The sequence below is a fragment of the Phycodurus eques genome, chromosome 17 (assembly GCF_024500275.1).
Source record: "Phycodurus eques isolate BA_2022a chromosome 17, UOR_Pequ_1.1, whole genome shotgun sequence".
Classification (NCBI taxonomy): domain Eukaryota; kingdom Metazoa; phylum Chordata; class Actinopteri; order Syngnathiformes; family Syngnathidae; genus Phycodurus; species Phycodurus eques.
In genome coordinates, this window is record NC_084541.1 from 17,450,282 (window position 1) to 17,471,668 (window position 21,387).

General features: G+C 41.0%; 3 protein-coding genes across 5 annotated transcripts; 1 reads left to right on the forward strand and 2 right to left on the reverse strand.

Annotated features, from left to right (window-relative positions):
- Positions 1-28: 28 nt before the first annotated feature.
- Positions 29-7,822, reverse strand: kctd7 (potassium channel tetramerization domain containing 7). The gene is made up of 4 exons (XM_061702034.1): positions 5,521-7,822; positions 4,428-4,597; positions 2,701-2,879; positions 29-1,904 (listed from the first exon to the last, which is right to left on the reverse strand). The coding sequence occupies exons 1-4, from the start codon at positions 5,827-5,829 to the stop codon at positions 1,516-1,518; spliced, it is 1,047 nt and encodes a 348-aa protein (XP_061558018.1). The 5' UTR covers positions 5,830-7,822; the 3' UTR covers positions 29-1,515.
- LOC133415719 (uncharacterized) lies at positions 5,454-13,321 on the forward strand. Of its 3 annotated transcripts, XR_009770168.1 has the most exons (12): positions 5,454-7,608; positions 9,399-9,503; positions 10,997-11,039; positions 11,119-11,158; positions 11,280-11,313; positions 11,395-11,411; positions 11,509-11,554; positions 12,202-12,257; positions 12,354-12,413; positions 12,492-12,551; positions 12,622-12,742; positions 12,833-13,321. XR_009770168.1 is itself a non-coding variant. In XM_061702037.1 (11 exons), the coding sequence occupies exons 1-11, from the start codon at positions 7,418-7,420 to the stop codon at positions 12,684-12,686; spliced, it is 717 nt and encodes a 238-aa protein (XP_061558021.1). In that variant the 5' UTR covers positions 5,454-7,417; the 3' UTR covers positions 12,687-13,321. The 3 variants fall into 3 exon arrangements, 2 of the variants coding, with proteins under 2 accessions (XP_061558021.1, XP_061558019.1); XM_061702037.1 differs by having other exon boundaries at positions 12,622-13,321; XM_061702035.1 differs by having other exon boundaries at positions 12,492-13,321.
- pgk1 (phosphoglycerate kinase 1) lies at positions 13,112-21,335 on the reverse strand. The gene is made up of 11 exons (XM_061702022.1): positions 21,167-21,335; positions 18,549-18,599; positions 18,334-18,489; positions 18,117-18,261; positions 17,265-17,368; positions 17,059-17,178; positions 16,638-16,752; positions 15,267-15,446; positions 15,013-15,190; positions 14,013-14,111; positions 13,112-13,648 (listed from the first exon to the last, which is right to left on the reverse strand). The coding sequence occupies exons 1-11, from the start codon at positions 21,229-21,231 to the stop codon at positions 13,608-13,610; spliced, it is 1,254 nt and encodes a 417-aa protein (XP_061558006.1). The 5' UTR covers positions 21,232-21,335; the 3' UTR covers positions 13,112-13,607.
- Positions 21,336-21,387: the final 52 nt, after the last annotated feature.

The window sequence follows — 21,387 nt, forward strand, 5'->3', positions numbered from 1 at the left end:
AAAAAGTCAGCCATTTAAGCACAACAAGTGATTCTTATATATATATTTTAGTATAATTTGTGTCAGTCATAAAATAGTACAATACAAAGCAACAAAAAAATAAAAATAAAACTTGAGGACTACAGCTTCCTAGAAGCCAACAGATATTTTCGGTAATAAGGTGAAACAGTATAATTAAGAACACAAGTATTGCTATGACCATGACAATAAAAAAAAAAAGTGAACATTAATACTTCATAGCATTGAGGTACAAAAGATATACGACGTCTATCTCGGCTACAATCACAAGGTGCTCAGACGTCATCAAGTACGAGGACGCTGAAGCCCGTTAGCATTAGCCCTACTTCACAACTTTTGCATGTACTATGTTATAAATTTAAAAAAAGAGTGGAATGCAGAGAGGAATACTTTAAATAAGAAGAGTGAAGTTGTAGTAGCAGGGATGGCATAACAATGCGCTCATTCATCGTCAATGTTAAATCCATGGTTGATTAATCGTATCTGGAATCAATCGAGGCAAGTTTGCTGTTTAAAGAAGTTCATGATGGTAAATTGAGTTATATGCATACGGACCAATGTGCCAATGCACAAGCTGGTGCGGAAACAGGAGTTTAGAACATTCCGAGTGACCACGTCCGATCACACTGAAAATCATGTAGAACAGAATCAATTGTTGCACAATTAAATATGTACCGTATTCAAATGCCCATACATACTTACTCCAGGAATGCGAGAGTATTGCCCACGTTGTATTTCCCTCTATTGGAAGATTAGTCATGGACTAATTGTCGGAGTACCACCGGAAACCTTCTCAGGGGGCAGTGCTGAAATTTCAATTCATCAAGTCCAGAAATGGTGATAATTTTTTATATATATATATATATAATATATGGGAACATGTTGAAAATGTTGCCATGGACATACCTAAGCAGATTTAGTCTTAGGAGACGTATGCATTTTCTTTTTGCACAATTTAAAACTAATCCCAAATCACGCTTTGAAGTGCCCTAAGAATCAAGGCATTACGGTACACTTGTTTTTGTAATCTCGCTGACATTAGCCTGTTTTGAGGGGGCGGTCTGGTCTCATGCAAATGAGCCACTGCTCAGGATAATCTTTTAGTGACAGCTGACAATTGGGCCTTTTCTGGCTTTGTCAGGGTGTGGGAAAAAAAATCTCTCTCAACACACCCTACACCATCCCTCAGGATAATCTTTCAGACCCATCCGACATTCTCACCTTTGCTGACTTTGATCAGAAGAGTGGAGAAATGATCAATGCTGAAATGCTGGGCCCGATTATCAGTATGTGTGTACCCTGATCTCAGCGAATATCGCATTCATGTCAACGAAAAGTTGAAGCCATGGCATTATTTGGCTTTGAAGTTCCATTCTAACTCCAATTACGTGCTCTGAAATGTAAGTCGCCGTTAGTGAAAAAGCACACAACAAAAGAGGCAATTTGGAAACAAAACTCCAAAGTGCGCCGCGTTGAAGTCCACTTCAAAGTCCGCCTTCACCACCACGTGATCTTGAACTCGTAGATGGGCCTCTTGCAGTAGTAGTGGTTGATGAGGTGCTTGTCGCACACGCCGATGCACTGCTGCTCGGCCGAGACGCCGCGCTCGGACAGGTCGCCCACGATGCAGTGCAGCAGGTCGTAGACGTCGGCCACCGCCTCCCACGGCCCGAACGAGACGTCCACCTCGCAGTGGTGCTCGAAGAGCTTGGCCTCGCCGCCGCCGCTGCCGTCGGCGCGCTCGAAGCGCAGCGAGTTGAAGAGCGGGCGCTCGTACGGCGTGATGGGCATCTCCTCCTTGTACACGCACACCTTCAGCTTGGCGAAGCGCGCCTTCTTCTGCGTGGCGCGCAGCTTGGCGATCTCCACGATGCGCTCCAGATTGTCTGGAAAGACAAAACAATCATTCATTTTGAACAGTAGTGAACAATGTAACTCATTTACTTGTTAAATACAACTAATTTACAAAGATTAAAATTAATTTTGTATTAAAGGTTTATAGTAACAGTACTGCAATTTCATACAGGATGGCTATAAAGCACAACTTTTGTCGAAATGAAGCGTCACAACTCACGTTAACATAGTTCCATGGCCACCAAGGCACTACAAAATGGTGCACTACCTTTGTCCAAATGAAGCTTCTCAACTCACTTCAACATAGGTCCTTGGCACCAATGTGCTACAGGTTGGCAGGAAAGCACTACTTTTGTCTAAATTAAGATCCTCAACTCACGTCAACATAATATTTTGGCACCAAGATGCCACAAGATGGCGCAAACCCGCTGCTTTTGTCTAAACGTAGCTCCTCAACTCACTTCAACACAGTATCTTGGCACCAAGACGCCACAAGATTGTGCCACAGTAATACATGTTTTGCTTTGGCCTGAGCAAGCCATAGGCCTGTCGAATAGAAAAGTTGTGCTTTACTGCCCTTTTGCCATTTTAACCCTTTTCTGGATGAGTGGGTTACTCGCGAACTTGGCTATTTGCGAAAAATGTGGGTGACAACTGTATGTGCAGTACTTTTTGTGACTTATTTGGTGGTGCACCGTTACATTTTTCGAATATAAGTGGCTTGAATAAATAAGCGGTTGAGAAACACAGACTACCCGTCGTAAAAAAAAAAAACTGTAGACAGGAAGCCGACAAAGTACCAATGTAAAAGAGCATCCGCGTGCTTACCTTTGTAGTAGGGCAGCAGGTCGAGGAAGGCCTGTCGCACTTTCTCTCCGGTGAGCGGCTGCGTGTCCTCCAGGCGCTCCAGCAGGGGTGCGATGGAGTAGTACTGCGCCTCGCGGTGCACCGCCCTCACTCGCTCACGGTGGGGCAGCTCGCCCTCGCGCAAGAAGTTCAGGATGTCCCTTCAGGAGACGCAGACCAAACACGGTAGAATCTCAATTGGATCCACTGCGAGTTTTTGTTTACATTGACACAGAGTGGATAGAGTTATCTTTACACCAATTTTTATATCGTGAATCCCGCACTCTTTAACATTTATAATTGTCTGTAAATGTACTATTGATGAGACTCGTGTAAGGGTGGTTTATGTTGAATAATGTAACTATTACTGAATACAGCTTATGTAACATGGGTTCAGGATTATGTACATGCTAGATGCACGGTGTTGGTGTTTTATGATACTCTCTGCTTTGCATCTTGTGGCATTTATAGGCAATGACAACCCCCTTTTAAAGAGGGGCGTCGATAATAGGCGGATTTTTGTTCATCACAGCAGGGCTCAGTCCTTATCCCACTGTACATTTCGGTTTCTATTGTAAGCAGGGTTCAAGTTAAGTGCACTTGAACTCCCAAAGTACTACTTTCCAGTGAGCATGAAAGGATTAATCCTGTGCGTTTTGCTTGTTCCTTTATATGACAATTAAGAATGTGAAGTAAAAACGATGCAATGTGAATTACCGTCGTCAAAAAAACATTTTTCTGGAGGGTTTTCACGTTTTACTACGAACACGAGAGAGTGCAGGGGAACGGTTCGCACAGGGGTGGGCAAGGTTTCTTGCTCAAGGGCCATATTTGATTTTGAAAACAACCAAATGGGCCAGGGCACTTGTAGATTTGGTCAAACCAAGTTTATATGTGTATTGAAGAGTTTTAAAATAGTTTAGCCTATTAATAAATCTAATTTTTAACTGTGTTCAATTTCAATTATTTCACTAAATCCATAAAACATTGCTAAAGGTATCCATAAAATTGTTCATTTTATTAATAATTTGTATTTGACTATTTATGATAAATCAATTAAACAATTATTTAATTAAAAAAAAGGTTAAAATAATAAAAATGATTAAATACATTATAACTAACCAATTCTAAGCAAACACAGCTAAATTAATGCCACAAATATAACAGGACTCTTGATTATGTAACTGCTCGGGTTCTAATCTCTAACTAGAGGTTTTCTTCCGGTACTCTGGCTTCCTCCCACATTCCAAAAACTTGTTTGGTAGGTTTGAAGACTCTAAATTGTCCATAGGTGTGGACATGAGAGTGATTTTTTTTTTCCTACAGCGTGTGTATATTGTTCCACTGGCGCAAATCCAGCGGACATCGGCAAAGATGTCAGCAGAGCTACGTTGGAATGGAACGAGGCCCGCGGCGCCGGCGGAGGAGCTTGCGAGAAGCAGGCCATTATTTCCGACTGGCTGCGTCTCGTCCGCCAGTTTCCGCTGCCGCGTGATGGAGGGCAACGTGGCGGGCGGCCACCGGAGGTCTCGTCGCGATTAAAAGGATCTTATCAAAACCCACGTCGGCAGCCGGCGCCAGTTACATAGACGACTACCTCAAGCAGTCAATATCCTTTATTTTAGATTTATTTCACAGTAGTTAACCCGTCTTTACACTCATTTAGAAGGTTCAAAGGTTACTTTTGCACTTACATAGGCGCAACTCACCCAAAGTAGGCACCGTCCCGGTCGATGAAGAAGCGGCCGTCTGCGTCGCGCGGGATGTGGTGGCGCCCGCTGAACATGGCAGACAGCATGGTGTCCTCGTAGCGGCGCAGGGTGGACAGGCGGGTGGTGAAGTGGGAGCCCCCCACATTCAGCGAGATCACCTCGGGAAACTTAAAAAAAAAAAAAAAAAGAAGTATAGTCATAAATGCATTGTTGGTAACATACAACAGTGGACCAAACCTAGGCGCTAATAGCGAACATTTGCAACGAAATGACACCCTCCTAAATTTCATAATGTGATTAACAGGATCTGATCATAACCTTTTACCACAACTTGCGCAAATAAAGCCCTCAAAGAGGAGCGTGTCATATACAGTAAGTACGCACCAAATGTGAACATCTTTACTCTCTTCCGATTCAAATCAGCCAATCAGCCCAATTGTCGGATGTGTCTAAAGATGGTCCCAAGCAATTATTCTGTTGTGTTTTTTTAAGAGTAATGTTTGTCTTTTACTCCCTTATGATCACAATCAGCAAAGGCCTGTCTCTAAATAATGATCCTATAATGCAATGTTTTAGGAAGTATACTGAGCAATATTCAATGTGCATTGAGACAATGTGCAGTATCCATTGACTGTATTGTATACCGCAATTCTTTATCTTCTGCCATTATTATTTATCCTTTGTTCTACATTTCAATTACTTCCGTTGTTTTCACTATTTGTGGCAGGGCTCGGTCTGTGATTATTAGTTAGGTTCCACGGAGGAAATCTAAACAATTTCGCTTTTACTATGTTAAACTGCTGAATATGTTAGAAACAGTGCCCATTAGGATACATTGAAGTTCTCAGTGGAACGAGAGGGATTAAATTTCCATGTTTAGGTCTGCAATCGGGTTGGTAAAGGACAACGCGACTCACGTGACCCAGTGTGGGCCAATCACAACGTAGCCACCAAACGTCAACAATCATTTCCAGCCAAACAAACCCGTTTGGCGCTTTGTTATGACGTCATTCATCACCGTTATCCGTGGATTGGTCGCAATGAAATAGAAATATAAACCTTTTGGGTAAATATTGGACCAGCGGCCTACCTCCTGCTCCTGCCCGGCGTTCAGCGGGCAGCGGGAAGGCTTGCCCCGGTTGACGCCGGTCGCCACCGGCTTCTGTGAGTCGTCGTCGGCGGCAGCGGCGGCCATGGCATCGCTGGACTTATCGGCGTCGCCCGCGTCCGAGAACACCACCATAACTTTGGGCAGCGGCAGCGTTCGCCGCTCCTGGATGAAGCGTCTCACCCGAGTCGTCGCCGCCGCCGGCAGCAGGGGGCTGCGGGACGGAGACTGCCGCTCCCCACCACCGCCGCCTTCGGAGCCGTTGGAGCTGCTCGCACCATTCTGCTGCATCCGCTGCCGAGCATCAACAACAACAACAACAACACTCCTACTACTACTAATGATAACAAGTCGACCTAGAAGCTACACTAACACACTACTGTTTCATACGATGCGGAACCGGTGTCATTCAACCGGGCCCCGTTTAAATAGATGTTAAACCACAGCTACTTTAAGGGGGTCGGGGGTGTTTTCATTTAGCTGTTTTCTCTCCTATGTACGACAACGGCGCCAATGATATACGTCAGCACGTCAAGCGCGTCAAAGCCACGAATATGAGCTACGTGCCTCCAGCGACACGAAGCTAGTAAGGGCAAAGTCATCCGCGCACGACCTGTGTGGACGGCACGAAAAACGAAAGAACAACCGTATGCAGACAACGCCATACAATCACAACAAGGGAACTGGGAATGACCATTCATAGATAACAGTACTTTTATTGCTTTACATATGTACTGTACTTGATAGCACACGCTTTAGCTTTGACAAAAAAGTAAACCTCGTGAAAATCGGTGGCGAAATGAACACGGTTACGACTTAATTTTAATGTCCATGCATTGCCTTTGACGGGAACGTCGACCTCCCGAACATGGCCGCCACGTAGACACGTCTGGGCAGCCGCGCTTGTTATTCTAGTCGTAATAGCTATGGTGCTAGCTATGACGCAAACAATTCTAGAATTACATTTATTAAGAGGGAATTGAAAATGTTACACCGAGTCATTTATGGCTGTATTTTAATGCCAGCAACAATATCTGCAAGTCATTTGGGGAAAATTACCTCTGCTAACTCCCTCGCCTGTAGCGTTGCTAATGATTTGAATGTTAACAGTTCTGTAAAATACCTGAACGTACTAAATTGAATTGCAAGCTATCTAGCTAGTCCAAGATGACGTAGAAATTCAGTTTAAATGTATTAATACTCAGTAAGACAGCTAGTTTATTTACTATATTGTAGAAGTCTACCCCGTCATACTGAAAGTTGATAGTTACACAAAGACAAAAGTATTAGAAACTCCTAATAGTATGGTGTATTATAACTCAATACGTTCTTACGGAGAACCTAAATGCATTCTGCATGATTTGTAAGCGATCTTAAGATTTCAATGTTTGATCAAGTTTCATTTTAAAGCAGGGTTTTCTAAAATAAGCGTTTGGGGCCTCAAAATGGGCCACAGCTCCAATTGTAATGGGGTCGTCCATTATCAGCGTAAAATACGGTCACACAATATTCACAGCAGTGTTGCAGAATGGAATGGACTCATTTTCCAAATTCTACATGCAGCACCCCATAATGAAAACATAGGACAAGTTTTTTTTTCCCCAGAATGTTTCCAAATTTGGTCAAACTAAATAATGCTCTGCTGACATCTGTGCCGTTTTGCCACACACAGTAATAATAATAAAATTCCGTTTTCGAGGTGTTCAGAGAATTCCATTGAATTTGTGCTTGATTTGTGCTCTGACGTGCACTGTGCGATATAAACAGGCGAGTTCATATCCCAAGTCACGTTCAATCAACTTGACCAATTAACAATCGACTTTACCACTTGTGGACTTAAGCTGTAGACAATGCAGTAACTACAACTAAGTGTCATTTAATGCATCTTTGCCTTTGTTTTGTGTGTCCACTTGAAATGAAAAACATTTTGTGGTTCGCGCTGAGGTTCCCAGCGTGTCTTGAATGTGTGACGGATGTGACAAGTTGTTGTAAAAGGAAGCCAACATACACGCTTCACCGCTGCTGTCGACTCGAGCCGACGCAGGAAGGAGACCAGCTGGACCACCAAAGGTAACGCAGCAGCAAACACCATGCAAATATTGCTGTAATAATCCTTTATTTTAGTGACAAAGTTGGATTTTAGATCATTTTGTGGCGTGGAATTTGTTAATGTGGTTTTCACTTTGGAAGCAGAAACATAAACCCATTCTACTTGGGGAAGACAAAATGAGTTTAAAGGAGATTAAAAAGCACAATTATGCTTATTTAATTATCAAATGGAAACTGATTTAAAAAAAAAAAAAAACGATTGCGGAAAATTGGAAATAACTTTTTGGATCACATAGAAATGGAATAGTTGAACTTAAAATTTGCATTTGTTGCATTGGTTTTACTTGGGGGGGGGGGGGGTGATTAGCAAACGAATTCATAACTATCAACAAACACAAAATCTTTTTGTTGTTTTTTAATAAATGCAAAAAGTTACTTCCACACTTACGTCAGCGCAACTCACCCAGTGTTTAATGTTTTATTAAGAAAAATCCCTTTGAAATTCTTTAATTACTAAACTCAGGTTTTGCTTTTGGTTAGTTTAGTTTGCTTTATCATAATGTTTTAATTTCAATTACTTTCAGTAATTATAGTATTGCAAATGACTTGAATGAAACAGGAAAATAAAATGAAAATGACTTTCATGGATCACAGAAACAGTATTAGTTCAAAAAATACTGACGTGATACTATATACAAAACTAATTCACAATAATTATAAACAAACAAACAAAACTTTTTTAAATAAACAAGCAATTAGTTTCACCCACCAACATTATCTATTGTTTTTATCATGTAATTAATACAATAAACGTTTCCCTTTTGTTTTGTTAGTTGGCTTTTGTAATGTGTTTTATATTAAATTACTGCAAATGATAAAACCTGATAACATAAGTGAAAATCATTGAGACTAATTCATAATTATATATATATATATATATATATATATATATATATATATATATAAAATCCCAAAATATTTTAAAATACAATGGCTGTTTTTTTATTTATATTTTCAGTTTTCAGTTTTATATATTTTATATTATATATTACAGTTTTCAATGAATGGAATGCTCAGTACTGTGAAGTAGAATGCTTGGATTTGGCCTTAGTTGGCTTTTGTCCTGTACTGTATTAATTTGAATTGCTTATTTCGTTATGGCAAATTACACAAATTAGGCATCTTAAAGGCTCAGTGGGTCACTAATACAGTTAAAATGATATTGTACAAATTACAGAGGAACGCGTTAAATATTAAGGAGAATTTAGACATGAGCATGATAGATTACTTTAAGAAGTAAAATATGAAAATAAAATGAGGCGCACGAAAATGGATTTCAGGAAATAATTAATCCCGAGCGTCACATCCAACTGTCAAATAGATTACTGGTGGCTGTCAGTATTTGTGCATAATTTTTAACTAGCCGAAATGCTGATGAATTAATCCCCCTAATTAAGTTCATTAATAGACTGTGTGTGCAAGTCTGTTCAGTCAGACAAAATACATTTTTACACTTGTAGTGCAACGCAAACTTTAGAAACACCTCTTAGCGCAGTCTTACACCACTGACAAGCGCGGTAATAAATGTTAATTTAATACTCCATAATGAGAATAGTTTACTGTGCTTTTGTTTTAAGGCACTTGACCGCAAACTCTCAAGAGTTTCGGCCAACCACTTCCTGAAGGCAGAGCTGTGTATAGTTTACAGGAAAAAAAAAAGAAGATTGCAGATCATTTTTATTTTATTTTTTTATTTTATTTTTTTTTTACCTGCAAGGACAGGACAGAGTTTTAATAAGTGCTGCTTTCAGGTATGCTGGGAAATTCGAGCGTGCAGTGTGCGGTAGCAACTGCTGCGTCGCTGGCCTCGCTGAGTCTGTTGGGCCTGCTGTGTCTAAGATGCAAGAGAAAGTCCAGTAAGTTCGAAGAACCAGGCCTTGGGATGTTGCGGTGGGGAATCAGGATAAATAATTTCAATTCAATAATCAAAACCATTTTTGTTGTCTTAAATGCGAAAAAAAAAGGCATATGACTGGTTTTATTTATATTTCTTTTCAGTACTGATGATTGCACATCTTTTAACAGTTTACGATCAGGGTCATGCCACAGGGGTCACTCCCAGGGCCCTTGATTTTCCAGATTTGTGTTGGAATCAGGATGAGGACTAAAATAAATGTCTTAATCTTAAATGTTGACTGTTCTTAATCATGCAGGTTTCATCTGAAATTATGAACAAAGGCCTAACTCAGGGATTATGCCCAGCTTTCTTACATTTCCAAATTTTTGGGAGAGAATCGGGACAGGACCAATCAATATATTTTCAGATAAATGTCTTGTTTTGGCATTGTTATACTGATTATGCTTTTATTGGCCTACACAATTGCCCATATTTCACAGCATTTATGATCTGTGGCACACCTCAGGAATCAATCCCAGGCCTCTTGATTTTCCAGATTTGAGGAAGAGAATCAGGATAACATGAATCTAGCGCTTAACCTCACCCTCTAAAACTCCATTTGCTATTCACATTGAGAATAAAAAATGACTTCCCAATCAGTCAATCGAATCGTTACTCCTTGTACTATTCTGAACTAGAGGTCATTGTCCAACAAATGAAAAATCCAATTTGATTATTTGCAAACTATATACTACTGTATAAAACTATATTGACCCAGAAAGAGAGTACACTGGGACGTTTTGGCTGCTGTGTTCTATCTGCCGTCGTGAGCGGTGTGGCAGGTGTTACTACAACAATGAAATTGTATCGAGTCCAGAAAAAAAACTCCCGTGTCCATTGTATGCAACAACAACTCACCCTACTCTGCCTCGGATTGGCTAGCACCAAGACATGATTCGTACTTTTGATTCGCTGTGTGTGGAAGCTCTTCACCAACACACACACACACACACACACACACCCGTCTTAAACCGTGCGTCTACAGACGCAGAAGGAATATGCTTCATGCGTCCCTGCTAATTTCTGTGGTCTCCAACGCGGGACGCACGTCAAACGAGATCCCTGCATGCCTTAAAATGGACAAAATTGGCATTATAAGACAGATTTTACTTGCATCATCTTGAACATCTTTAAAAGGATCCATGAACTGTGACGTACCCCAGGGATCACCACTAGGTCGAATGCTTTTCTGCATTTCTGCACATGGTATTGTATGAATACACAAACCTCTCCCCAAAACGATTGTCACCATTTTAAAGCATTGGTATATTTTTGTTTTGAATTAATTTGTAAGTTTATTCCTTTTTGGGGCTACTGGCTTGAAAATATTCGTTTTGGCAGGTTTTCATTAAAATAAATACATAAATAAATAAACAAACCCATTTTGTCATTAATAGGTTTTGCAACAAATCTCACTAAAATCTGCATTATTTTGTCTATTTTCCCCCGCAGAGACCATACACGAAGATGCTCAAATATACAACCTGCACACATTGTAAGTATCAGATTTTGTGACAAACATTCTAGTCATATAGAGTACATGAATAGTGACATCTTTACTTTTTGACAGCCAGCGTGAGGGGAGCAGATTCGCTGTAATGCAATCCAAAAAAGGTAAATCCTCCAACTGCTACCATACCATGTATAATGGGTTTTTATTATATTATCTGTGTCATTTCTACTCAAACATTTCAGTTTTTTGGACATTCTAATAAATGACTGTTTCATTTTTCAGTCACCAAATCCAATCAAACGATCACATCCTCAAAGTATGCTTTTCACATTAAATTAAATCACAACTATCAATCAATTAACCCTATTTTTTAAAAGTTTTTGTTTGTATTTTCCAGTGAGGGCGTTTGTCCAAGTGAGTTTTGTACAATGTTTGAAAACTACACTTTACGAGACTTATGTTTTCTATCTGTCAAGAGCTGTGTCACCTATTTAACAATTATACCGCTTAGGAGCTGTAGCTGCATCACCACCCAGAAGTTGGGAACATATTTATGTGTAAGTATTGAATTCTCATCAACATCTAATGTGACAAATAGTGACCTTTGTTCATAATAAATGCCTCGCCTCAAACAGCTGTCTACCACCCCAATGGAAAAAAAAAAAGAAGTTATAATTACACATGCAAGCATTTGTACAAAAATAAAGGCTTCCTCAAATAAATACCCGTTACTCTTTATCGTTGTGCGAATAAACCACATTGGCCACTATTTGAGGAAATATGCTCTCTTTCTACTTAAACAATGTCAACATTAGAAAATGGGAACATTCCTTTTTCCTTTCAAAAAAACAAATTGCCTGATACTCGCCGCACTTGAGAGAGAGAAAAAACAAAAAAAAAAAAAAAAAAAAAAACTCCCCTAACCACTACTTCAGGAAATTCTGAACTCGCTTACTTGAACAAGGTCAAACTGTTTACGTGAGCAGTTTGTGCAAAAATAAAGGCCTCCTCTCAAGTACACAGCTGCGTAAATTAACTCTCACTCAAACAAGGTCAAAACGTTAACATTTGTACAACTGAAAGCCTCCTCTTCTGCCTTTTAAAAAAAAAAAAAAAAAAAGCCTGGTTTGCACTGCAACCATTAGTTGAGGAAATACAGCACTTTCTTTCAGTCACACTGGATCAAAATGTTTTGCCTTTGCAGAGATCCACTGCCCGTCACAGTTTATGAAAATGAGCTGACGCCATTAAAGATGAAAGGTGGTCTCTTTCCCATTCAAATACTGTACGGCACACATAAAAAAAAAAAACACCACTTGAAGGTCATGTAGTCTAACATTAACATCTCGTCTTCAGTTGCCGATCCCGCCGCGACTTACTACGCAAACGTGGATGGCGCGGCGCTGATAAACGACGGTAGGAGACGTCACGGCATTCGTTTTCAATTTAAGGCCGAGGTCTCGCACTTAACAAAACTGCCCGGTCACCACACAGACAGCGACGAGTATGAAAACGCTGGGTTCCTGGCACAAAACGCTCACCACCTGGAGAATGGTAAGCACATCATCACTCCCTGCGCACAGACAGTTATTGACTTTAAAGTGTCCTCTTTTCTTTGGACCAGATCTGTTGTACGAGAATGAAAAAGCAGCCTGTCGCGGATGTGAAAGAGGACACTTGCTTGTATAACCAGGCTGCCGCCTGGTGGTCAAACAGTGATTCCCAAACACTGTCGCCAGAGATAGGTGTGCCACGGGAAATGATCCAATTTCACTTAATTGGTATGAAAACGATTTACTACAAATAATGCATCTTTGTTCATCTATCTATGCCAGCGACATATGGTGACATGCGGTGGCGGCTGGTCAATAGATGCACAGTAGCGCCTCTTCAATGCAATAGATTGGGCCAAGGCGGGGTGTCATGGAGGAATGCACACTCCCACCAGAGAGCGAATAAAACTTGCATCTCAAGGCGCCACTGTATATTTTTCGGACATTTTTGTTCAACGGTCTGCCCAATGTAAAGTATGTGCCTTTGCTCAATAAATGTGAAATACCGGTCAAACAAGGAAAAATGACTTAGAGTTTCAGAAGGAATAGAAGAGCAGCGGAAAGGTTTTAGGGACATTTATTAACTTGAACAGGCAGCCAGAACCGTCAGAAGGTGCACAAACGCCACATGAAACGTTCCTTTATATCGATGCCCAATGTATGTGTAGAAGTAGTGATGCTGTGAATATCCACTAATCACACACAATTTAGCAGGGAATGACTGCAGGAGCGTAACACGCGCAGTCGAAAATCTGTAGTGATGTCAAGTTTTCATCACGGCAAAATAAAATTCCACCTTCACAATGCATCTACTCTAGTAGTCCTCGAGTTGTGTTACAATAAGGCAGAAGTTCTACTCGTCACAGATTGATCTGCCATAATTGCCCACTGAGAGTGTGTGCGTTTTTTTTTTTTTTTTTTTTAATAATGCAGGGTCGCATGAGTTAACACTAGACTGTTTTTTTAGTAGCTACTCACCTTTCAGAATACATTCACACACGCTCTCTCTCTCTCACACCCACACACACACACGTCAGCGGGTTGATGGGAAGGAGGTTTAGACGTTGCTCAGGGCGTCCACTCCGGGGAGAACTTTGCCTGAAAGAGCACACACACAGGAAACAAGTTAGAAAAAGCACACCACATTAAGGATTGGGAAGTTAATTTAAATTGTAATACGAATTTGACTTATTTTGTCAGCTTGGGGAACATCGTTCCATTCAGTCTGTGTAACTTGCATTAGCGCTGCAACGATTTTTCCACCTTCCGGAGTTAGTATCAGAATGCTGTTCTCTTCAAACACTGTTCTGATACACTGTGTAAGCGTACACAGTTGCCAGGCCTACCGGTAACAGCTCTGACGCTTTGGCGACGAGAACAACCTCACTGATACGATGTCATTTATTTACATTTTTTTTTTGTCTATCCACAATTTACATCTTAGTTTTATTCTTCCACTCACCTTCCAGCAGTTCCAGGCTGGCTCCGCCTCCAGTGCTCACGTGGCTGACCTTGTCCTCAGTGTTCCACTTGGCACAGCAGGTGGCAGTGTCGCCCCCACCTGCACATCACACAGGCATCAATGACATTTAAAAAAAAATAATGCGTCAAGTGAATATAGCTGGAGTATCATTCCTACTGTGCCGACCTAACGCAAATTAGTAAACGCAAACAAACAAAAAAACCACGTGTAATTTATGTCCCCACCTCTATTTTTTTAATTTGTATTTAAAATGTATTTTATTAACTTGCCAATAGTTTTAAACTGTAAATAAACCCCAACCTCTAACACCATACCACAAACCAAAACCTTAACTATTATTTCAACTCATCTTACAAAATTAACCTTAAAATGGATTGATGATTTTAATTTAAAAAAAAAAAAAAATATATATATATATATATATATATTTTTTTTTTAAATGTATTATTCTTTTTTTTTGATGCACCAGAACTGCGTGTGTGTACATGACTCTCGACTCTCCGTAACAACCCAGGGTAAACTTAGCACCTCCTCAACTTACAAAGCTTGTCTCTTGATTATGATATATCACTTTGACACAAATTACTATGTACTATGTTCCTACGATTTATAATTGCCTATAGATGCCACAAGATGGTGGCAAAGCACCACTTTTCCATGAGACAATTTTGCAAGTTTAATTAGTTTTTCAGCGAATTATGCAGGAGACATTGTGCTCATAAACTTACATACCTGGCAGAATTTTTTTTATATACGTGTACCATTCTTTAATGAAAACCTGAGTGGTCTGGCATAACATTTAATTGTTTTCAGTTATATTTTCCAGAAATTACTGTATGACAAACAATTCAAGAGCTATCCATAAAAAACAATCAACTAACTTCTTGTGCTGTGTGACCAAGTTTTATGCCGCTGCGCAAACTAGCGCATTGCGTGCAGTTGTAAACCTCCAAAAACCGAGGCATCTTGTGCTTCTTACCGATGATTGTGACGCAGCCCGACTTGGTGACCTCTACGACCTTGTCCATCAGGTTCTTGGTGCCCTTGGCGAAGTTGTCCCACTCGAACACGCCCACCGGGCCGTTCCACACTATCTGCTTGGCTCGGCCCACCGCCTCGCCGTACGCCTTGGAGCTCTCGGGGCCGCAGTCCAAACCCTGCGGAAGAGACCGTGACAACAATAACACACGCGTGTGCCACTTGGTGGAAAGGCGACTTGGTCCCCCTACGTACCATCCAGCCAGCGGGGATGCCGGCGGCGACGGTGGCGACGCCCGTGGCGGCCTTCTCGTCAAACTTGTCGGCGGTGACAAAGTCGACGGGCAGCGTGATCTTGACGCTGTTCTTCTCGGCCTTGGCCATCAGGTCCTTGACGATGCCGGCGCCCTCCTCGTCGTACAGGGAGTTGCCGATCTGACGAGAGGAAAACAGATGTTATTTATTTAAACGAACAACGTCGAGTATTTCATTTCGCTGATTTGTGATCCATAATGGAATCGGAATAGCTAAATTCTCTGTGACACGAATGAGGGCAAGCGCTATAGAAAATGGTGGATGGAAAAATGTTCTCGCTTACGACAATTCCCAAGTGTGGTAAGACGTTACCTTGGCGGGTACAAATGCAAGTGTTGCAAACCTGTTTTATCTCGCTTACTGCCACACCGATTCAGTCCCATTCAGAGACTGTTTCAGTTATCTGGCCACGCAAACAGCGGTTCTTCATTTAAACACATTAGGACGTCACTAGAATGCAGTGCTTGTTCTGAATTTACGGTGTTGGTGCCAGGAGGTTAGATAGCGTTAAAGACAAAGGACACACTCTTTTGTTGTATGACTGGTTGGCTGCGTTGAATGTTCCAGTCTGGTTTTTGGTTGAGGAAGCAGCAGGTTCATTAAGAGGTCATTCCAGAGCAAATTTTGCAAACATTTGACTGTGGCATATCCACAGCGCATGGAACGCGTCAGTCGGAAGGACTAACAAACAACAATGTCCTCCCTTTACTTCGCCACCCGGAGTGAGGAGACTCCTCTTATCCAGGAGGAGACTAAGGGCAGCTGCAGCAAAGTGGAGCGTGAAGGGTTTTTAAGTTTACTTCAATTTTTTTCTGAATAAATGACTTCATGTGGGGGAGGGGGGTTTATAATCTTACAATACTAAAAGTTGATTACCAGAAAGTCTTTTACTTTAGAGAGAGAAAAAAACTTCTTGGTTTTGGTGTATTTTAGATTACTAATGAATTAAGATTCAGTACTTTTTTTTTTGTTATTGTATCATTTGGAAAAAACAATACTGTTATTTCACTTGAATTTTGCATTCAATTTTACATGAATAAATTGTACTATGCAGGGGAAAAAAGGTTGCATTTTTACGAGACAAGAAAAGTTGTAATACTAGCAGAAAAGGTCACATTTACGAGATGTATTTTTTCTGAACAAATTGTATTCATTATAATAAAAGGAATCACTTTTCTGGCTGTGTATCCTGCTGGCCCAATGACAGAATGTTGGCTACAGCTTTTAGTTTTGGACTTAATTACGCCAGTGTACCTAATGTTGTGGCCCGTGACTGTTGAGAGTAAAGCTGTTGTTTTCCAATCCGCTCACCTCCATGTTGTTGAGCACTTTGAGGAAGGTGAAGGCCATGCCGCCGCCGATGATCATCTCATCCACCTTGTCCAGCATGTTGTTGATCAGCTGGATCTTATCTTTCACCTTTGCCCTGCAAAAAAAAGCAAATAGGTGCAGCCTAATGGCTTAAAGGCCAAAAGCCAACACTGTGATGGTTCAATATTTGATGCAGATATTTTTTTTTATTATTATTGATTCTCCAGCCAAGACTTTATTCATTCATTATTAGACTTGTATTGCAATGAGCAAATTGAGAACAAATAACACTTAGATAAAGCATAGGGTTCAAGTGGACTCTGAGCCCATCAAACAGTCAGCAGTAGAACACAGCGATGGCATGTGACAAGCGTGAAAATCAATACGAGCAGCAAGAGTGAATGTCAAGCGCTTCTCTCACCCGCCGAGGATGGCCAAGAAAGGCCTCTGAGGTTTCTCCAGAGCCATGGCGAAGTAGTCCAGCTCCTTCTTCATCAGGAAGCCGGCCGCTTTCTGGGGCAGGTTGACGCCCACCATGGAGCTGGAGGGAGGACACGATGGCGCGTGACGTCGTCGTCGTCGTCGTCATCATCATCATCATCATCATCATCACCGTGGCGAGCTCACCTGTGGGCTCTGTGAGCCGTGCCGAAGGCGTCGTTGATGTAAACGTCTCCCAGTTTGGACAGAGACGCCCGGAAGGAGTCGATCTGCTCCTGGGAGGCCTTCGTCTGTCACGTTTTCACAAGAACAGGAGGTGTCACAGAGAAGCAACCATCTTTTGCTACATGTTTTTACACATTATTTTTTTTAATTTATGTGAACATTTTATCATGTGGAAAATAGAAAATGGAAAATGATATTACCAGAAAGTCAAATTTTATGAGAATTTTATACATTTTACGTGAATAAATTACAGAAGTAGAAGCCAAATTTCAATGGATTTAACTTGCAACAGGACCCCAAAAAGGCATAATATTATCAGATTTATTATTATTTTTAATTTGAATATTATTATTCTTTTTTTAACGTAAATACATTATATTATTTGGAAAAAGGTATCATTTAAGGGACTAAAGTTGTAATTTAACAAGGAAAAAAAGATGACTGGTATTAAGAGATTAATATTCCCCCGCCCAAAAAAATTGAATTATGTTATGTTCATTTAACTTTTTTATTTTTTATTTTTTTAAACCCTCCGTGGATGCTTCCGCTGGTGAAAGTGAAGCATTACAATGCAGTGGATACTTATAACGTAATATTATAATGACGTCTGATGGAGAGACTCGTACAGTAGAAATGAATCCACGCTGGCTGCATACCGAGCAGGCCTCTCACGACAGGAAAAGCAACACTGACCTTCAGGAGAAATGTCAGCAGGTCCCAGAAGCAGCATTTATCTTAGCCTTGATCATTTATCTTACCTTATATCATATTTATTCATATGTGCGTTTCAATTCAACCTAGCGGGCGCGTCACCTTGTTTCCAGAAGAATCCTTGCCCTTTCCCTCCTCGGCCACGTGGAAGCGGAGGTTCTCCAGCAGGATGACGGAGCCGGCGGCCGGATTGGCGCAGGCTGCCTCCACCTCGGCGCCAACGCAGTCCTTCAGGAAGGTCACGTCCCTGCACAATGGAGGATTGTGTAAGATCCTTGACCGCCGACGCGATGTTTAGTCAGGTCAAAAATGTTCTCACTTTCCCAGCAGGGTCTTGAGCTCGGCGGCGACGGGCTCCAGCGAGTACTTCTCCGGCACAAAGTTCCCGTCCGGGCGGCCCAGGTGGCTCATCAGAACCACCGACTGAGCGCCGTGATCCAGGCAGTGCTTGATGCTCGGGACGGCCGCCTTGATCCTAAAACAAGATTAGAAGGTCATGACCTTTCTCAGTGAAGAAAAAAAAAAACCTCCTACCTCTGGTTGTTTGTGATGTGCTTGTCCTTCATGGGAACGTTGAAGTCAACCCTGGAGGAAAAGATGACAATGCTGAAAATAAATGGACCTTCACAAGAAGACTCCATAGCTGAAATATATATATATATATATATATATATATATAAAATATGAGGATTTTATATTACATGCCTTACTGTTACGAAAAAATGGTTGAGCGTTTCTATGGGGAAAAACACTATTTTATGATAAGTCATCAAGAGATAAAACATAATTTCAGGAGGGAAGAAAATGTCAGACGTCAGATGTTTTTATTATAATAAAGTAGTAGCATTAAGAGAAAAAGGTGAATGTTTTTTTTTATATATATAGGAAAACGACAATTATTTTAACCTATAAATATAAAAACCTATGATTTGAGGAGACTGACTTTTTTGGGGCGGACTTTTTAATGGGGGGAAAAAAATGCAATGATGTTATTATCGGAGCTTAATAGCATTACGAGAAAGTTCTAATTTCATGATGAAAACGGTTTAGACTATTTAATGGGGAAAAAGTACTACATTTTGTTAAATTACAATTAAGTAATTAAAAAAAAAGTAATATGACTAGTCATTTCACAAGACAAAAGATGAACATTCTGTACTACCAGATGAATGTATGGGAGCATCACAGGAGCAACTCAGTGTGATTTTACTGTTGTCTTTTGACATTTACTCATCAAACTCATGACATTATTTTCATAAATTAAAAGTTATTCTTAAAAACACCCCTTTTCAACACTTTTCTCATATGAGGATGATTACTTTTTCCTAAATTGACCATTGAACTGAATGATAGCGGAGTTGCGATGATGCGGGCCTGACTGCACACGAGCACGTGCCGCATCCCCCGTACGCCGGCATTACATAACTCCCTCCTCCCCACCTGATGCGCCCATAAGCCGACACTAGCGTGCGCACAATGCCATACCGTACTGTAAAAGCATCGTCTGGTCTGGAACCGCACCGGTCAGCTATTCACCGGCTTTTTTTGGCAGCCTCGGGCGTGCGTTCGATGATCCAGCGCCTTACAAACGCAGCACTTTTTGATAGTGGCAGATAGCCATGTCATTGTTGGCTTCTGATCCGGTCTAACAAATGGGCAGACGTTAGCTCATTTCAGGGGGGAGCCGAGCAGATTCTTGGGTGCTCTGCCCCATTGTCGGCATAGCAACGTCCCGCCTTGCCTCGCTTTCATTCAGGCCCACATTTTTATGAAACGCTCGCAAAGACACGCTTGGGCAAGCCCTGGGTGTGATATGCTTGAAGCTAACGCGCGGCTGAGACGTATCACAAAGTGCGTTTTGCGGTGAACCTTGACCTATGCTGCCTGTGGCTGAGAAAGCCAATGTGGAACCTTTGACATTTCCACAGTGGGCGAGTGGGTGGGTGTCAGGTTCAAATGCGGCCTTCTAATCAGACAAGTCCAACGTGAAGACACAGCCATGAAAAGACATTTGGGGGGAAAAATGAATTATTAATAGGAAGCAGCGTATCCATGCAGCACATCTGCCTCACAGTTTCGGGATTGGGATTCTACATAATCTCGTTTGGGCTTTCCTGTGCGTGTGCTTCCGACCACATTCCAAAAACATGCATGTTAGATTCATTTAAGAAGTTTATTTGGGTGATAAGGGGTATGGTGATGATTATTAGTTTTGTAAATGTCAAAGATTAGCAACAAAATTGATCAGACTGCATTGGTACTTCTTATGTAGTTCCTAATACTCCCCCTGGAAACCTTTGTGGTGAAAAATCCCTCAATGACAGTCATTAAAAGCCCATTACAGTAAATGTTATATTAAAAGACAAAACCAGGCATTCTGCAATGTCCACGTTTAATTTAGAAGATAGTGAGATTTAACATTTTCAGTGTTTTCCCACCAGATTCTATCTACCACATTCCCATTTTCTGCCAAATAATTAAATGTATCTATTTCTGTCAGTGATATTACAGATTTAATGCACATATAGTTTGTTGTTAATGTTCGACATATCCAAGACTAATTGCCAAAGCCCCACCAGGCTACTATTAATTATATGGAAAAATTATGTTTATTTAAAAAAATAAATAAAAAAAAAAGACAAACAGTTCAAATAAGTACTATAAATAATACGGTTAAAATGCTGAAACGACTAAATATTTTTGGTCAGGGCTGAATTTGATGAAAGAAAAATACGGGCGCATTCTGATTTTATTGCTGTTTATATATATATTTTTTTTTACGTTTTAGGAGGGCAACAAGAGTGTCACCTCCATTAACGTAGCAGAATGACAATATTCAAAGGGTTTATTGTACTTGCTTCAACGCCATTTGCACCAATATTAATAGCACGGTAGTGGAACGATTCTAAAATGCGACAAAATTAACTTCCGGTGTCAAAATGGACCCTCACGCCCCCTGTTATTTCACCACCTTGTATTTCTCTAAAACTAGTAGCTATAATAGCTATTCAACAACTAGCTGTCAGAATACTCATGAAGCTACTACAGCGTGAACAAATTACAAAATAAATAAATAAATAAATAAATTAAAAAAACAAGAGTTAGCTAGCAAGCGATTCCAATCGCCAATCGACTTCCGTGAGGCGCTTTACCTCATGATGACTCGCTTCCCCTTGACATTCACCTTATCAAGGGTGAGTTTGTTAGAAAGAGACATTTTTTTTCTTCTTCCTTTCTGGTTGATCGGCACGTCGCGTTCCTCGCTGTGTCGCCTCCGCTTCGGTGGCTGGCTAGCTCCCGAATGACAGCAGTGACCTTAAGAGCAACCACGGATAAGGAGGTTGGATGAGGACACGCCCTCCTCCAAAGTGAT

Excerpts from the sequence above, each read along its gene's own strand:
- kctd7 (XM_061702034.1), bottom strand. The coding sequence starts at position 5,829 with ATGCAGCAGAATGGTGCGAGCAGCTCCAACGGCTCCGAAGGCGGCGGT. Across the intron at positions 4,598-5,520 it reads ACGCCGGGCAGGAGCAGGAG|TTTCCCGAGGTGATCTCGCT; the intron begins GTAGGCCGCTGG and ends TTTTTTTTTAAG. Across the intron at positions 2,880-4,427 it reads CGGGACGGTGCCTACTTTGG|GGACATCCTGAACTTCTTGC; the intron begins GTGAGTTGCGCC and ends CGTCTCCTGAAG.
- LOC133415719 (XM_061702035.1), top strand. The coding sequence starts at position 7,418 with ATGCATCTTTGCCTTTGTTTTGTGTGTCCACTTGAAATGAAAAACATT. Across the intron at positions 11,040-11,118 it reads ATATACAACCTGCACACATT|CGTGAGGGGAGCAGATTCGC; the intron begins GTAAGTATCAGA and ends TTTGACAGCCAG. Across the intron at positions 11,555-12,201 it reads AGTTGGGAACATATTTATGT|AGATCCACTGCCCGTCACAG; the intron begins GTAAGTATTGAA and ends TTGCCTTTGCAG.
- pgk1 (XM_061702022.1), bottom strand. The coding sequence starts at position 21,231 with ATGTCTCTTTCTAACAAACTCACCCTTGATAAGGTGAATGTCAAGGGG. Across the intron at positions 17,179-17,264 it reads ACGGCTCACAGAGCCCACAG|CTCCATGGTGGGCGTCAACC; the intron begins GTGAGCTCGCCA and ends TCCTCCCTCCAG. Across the intron at positions 15,447-16,637 it reads AAGTGCTCAACAACATGGAG|ATCGGCAACTCCCTGTACGA; the intron begins GTGAGCGGATTG and ends TCCTCTCGTCAG.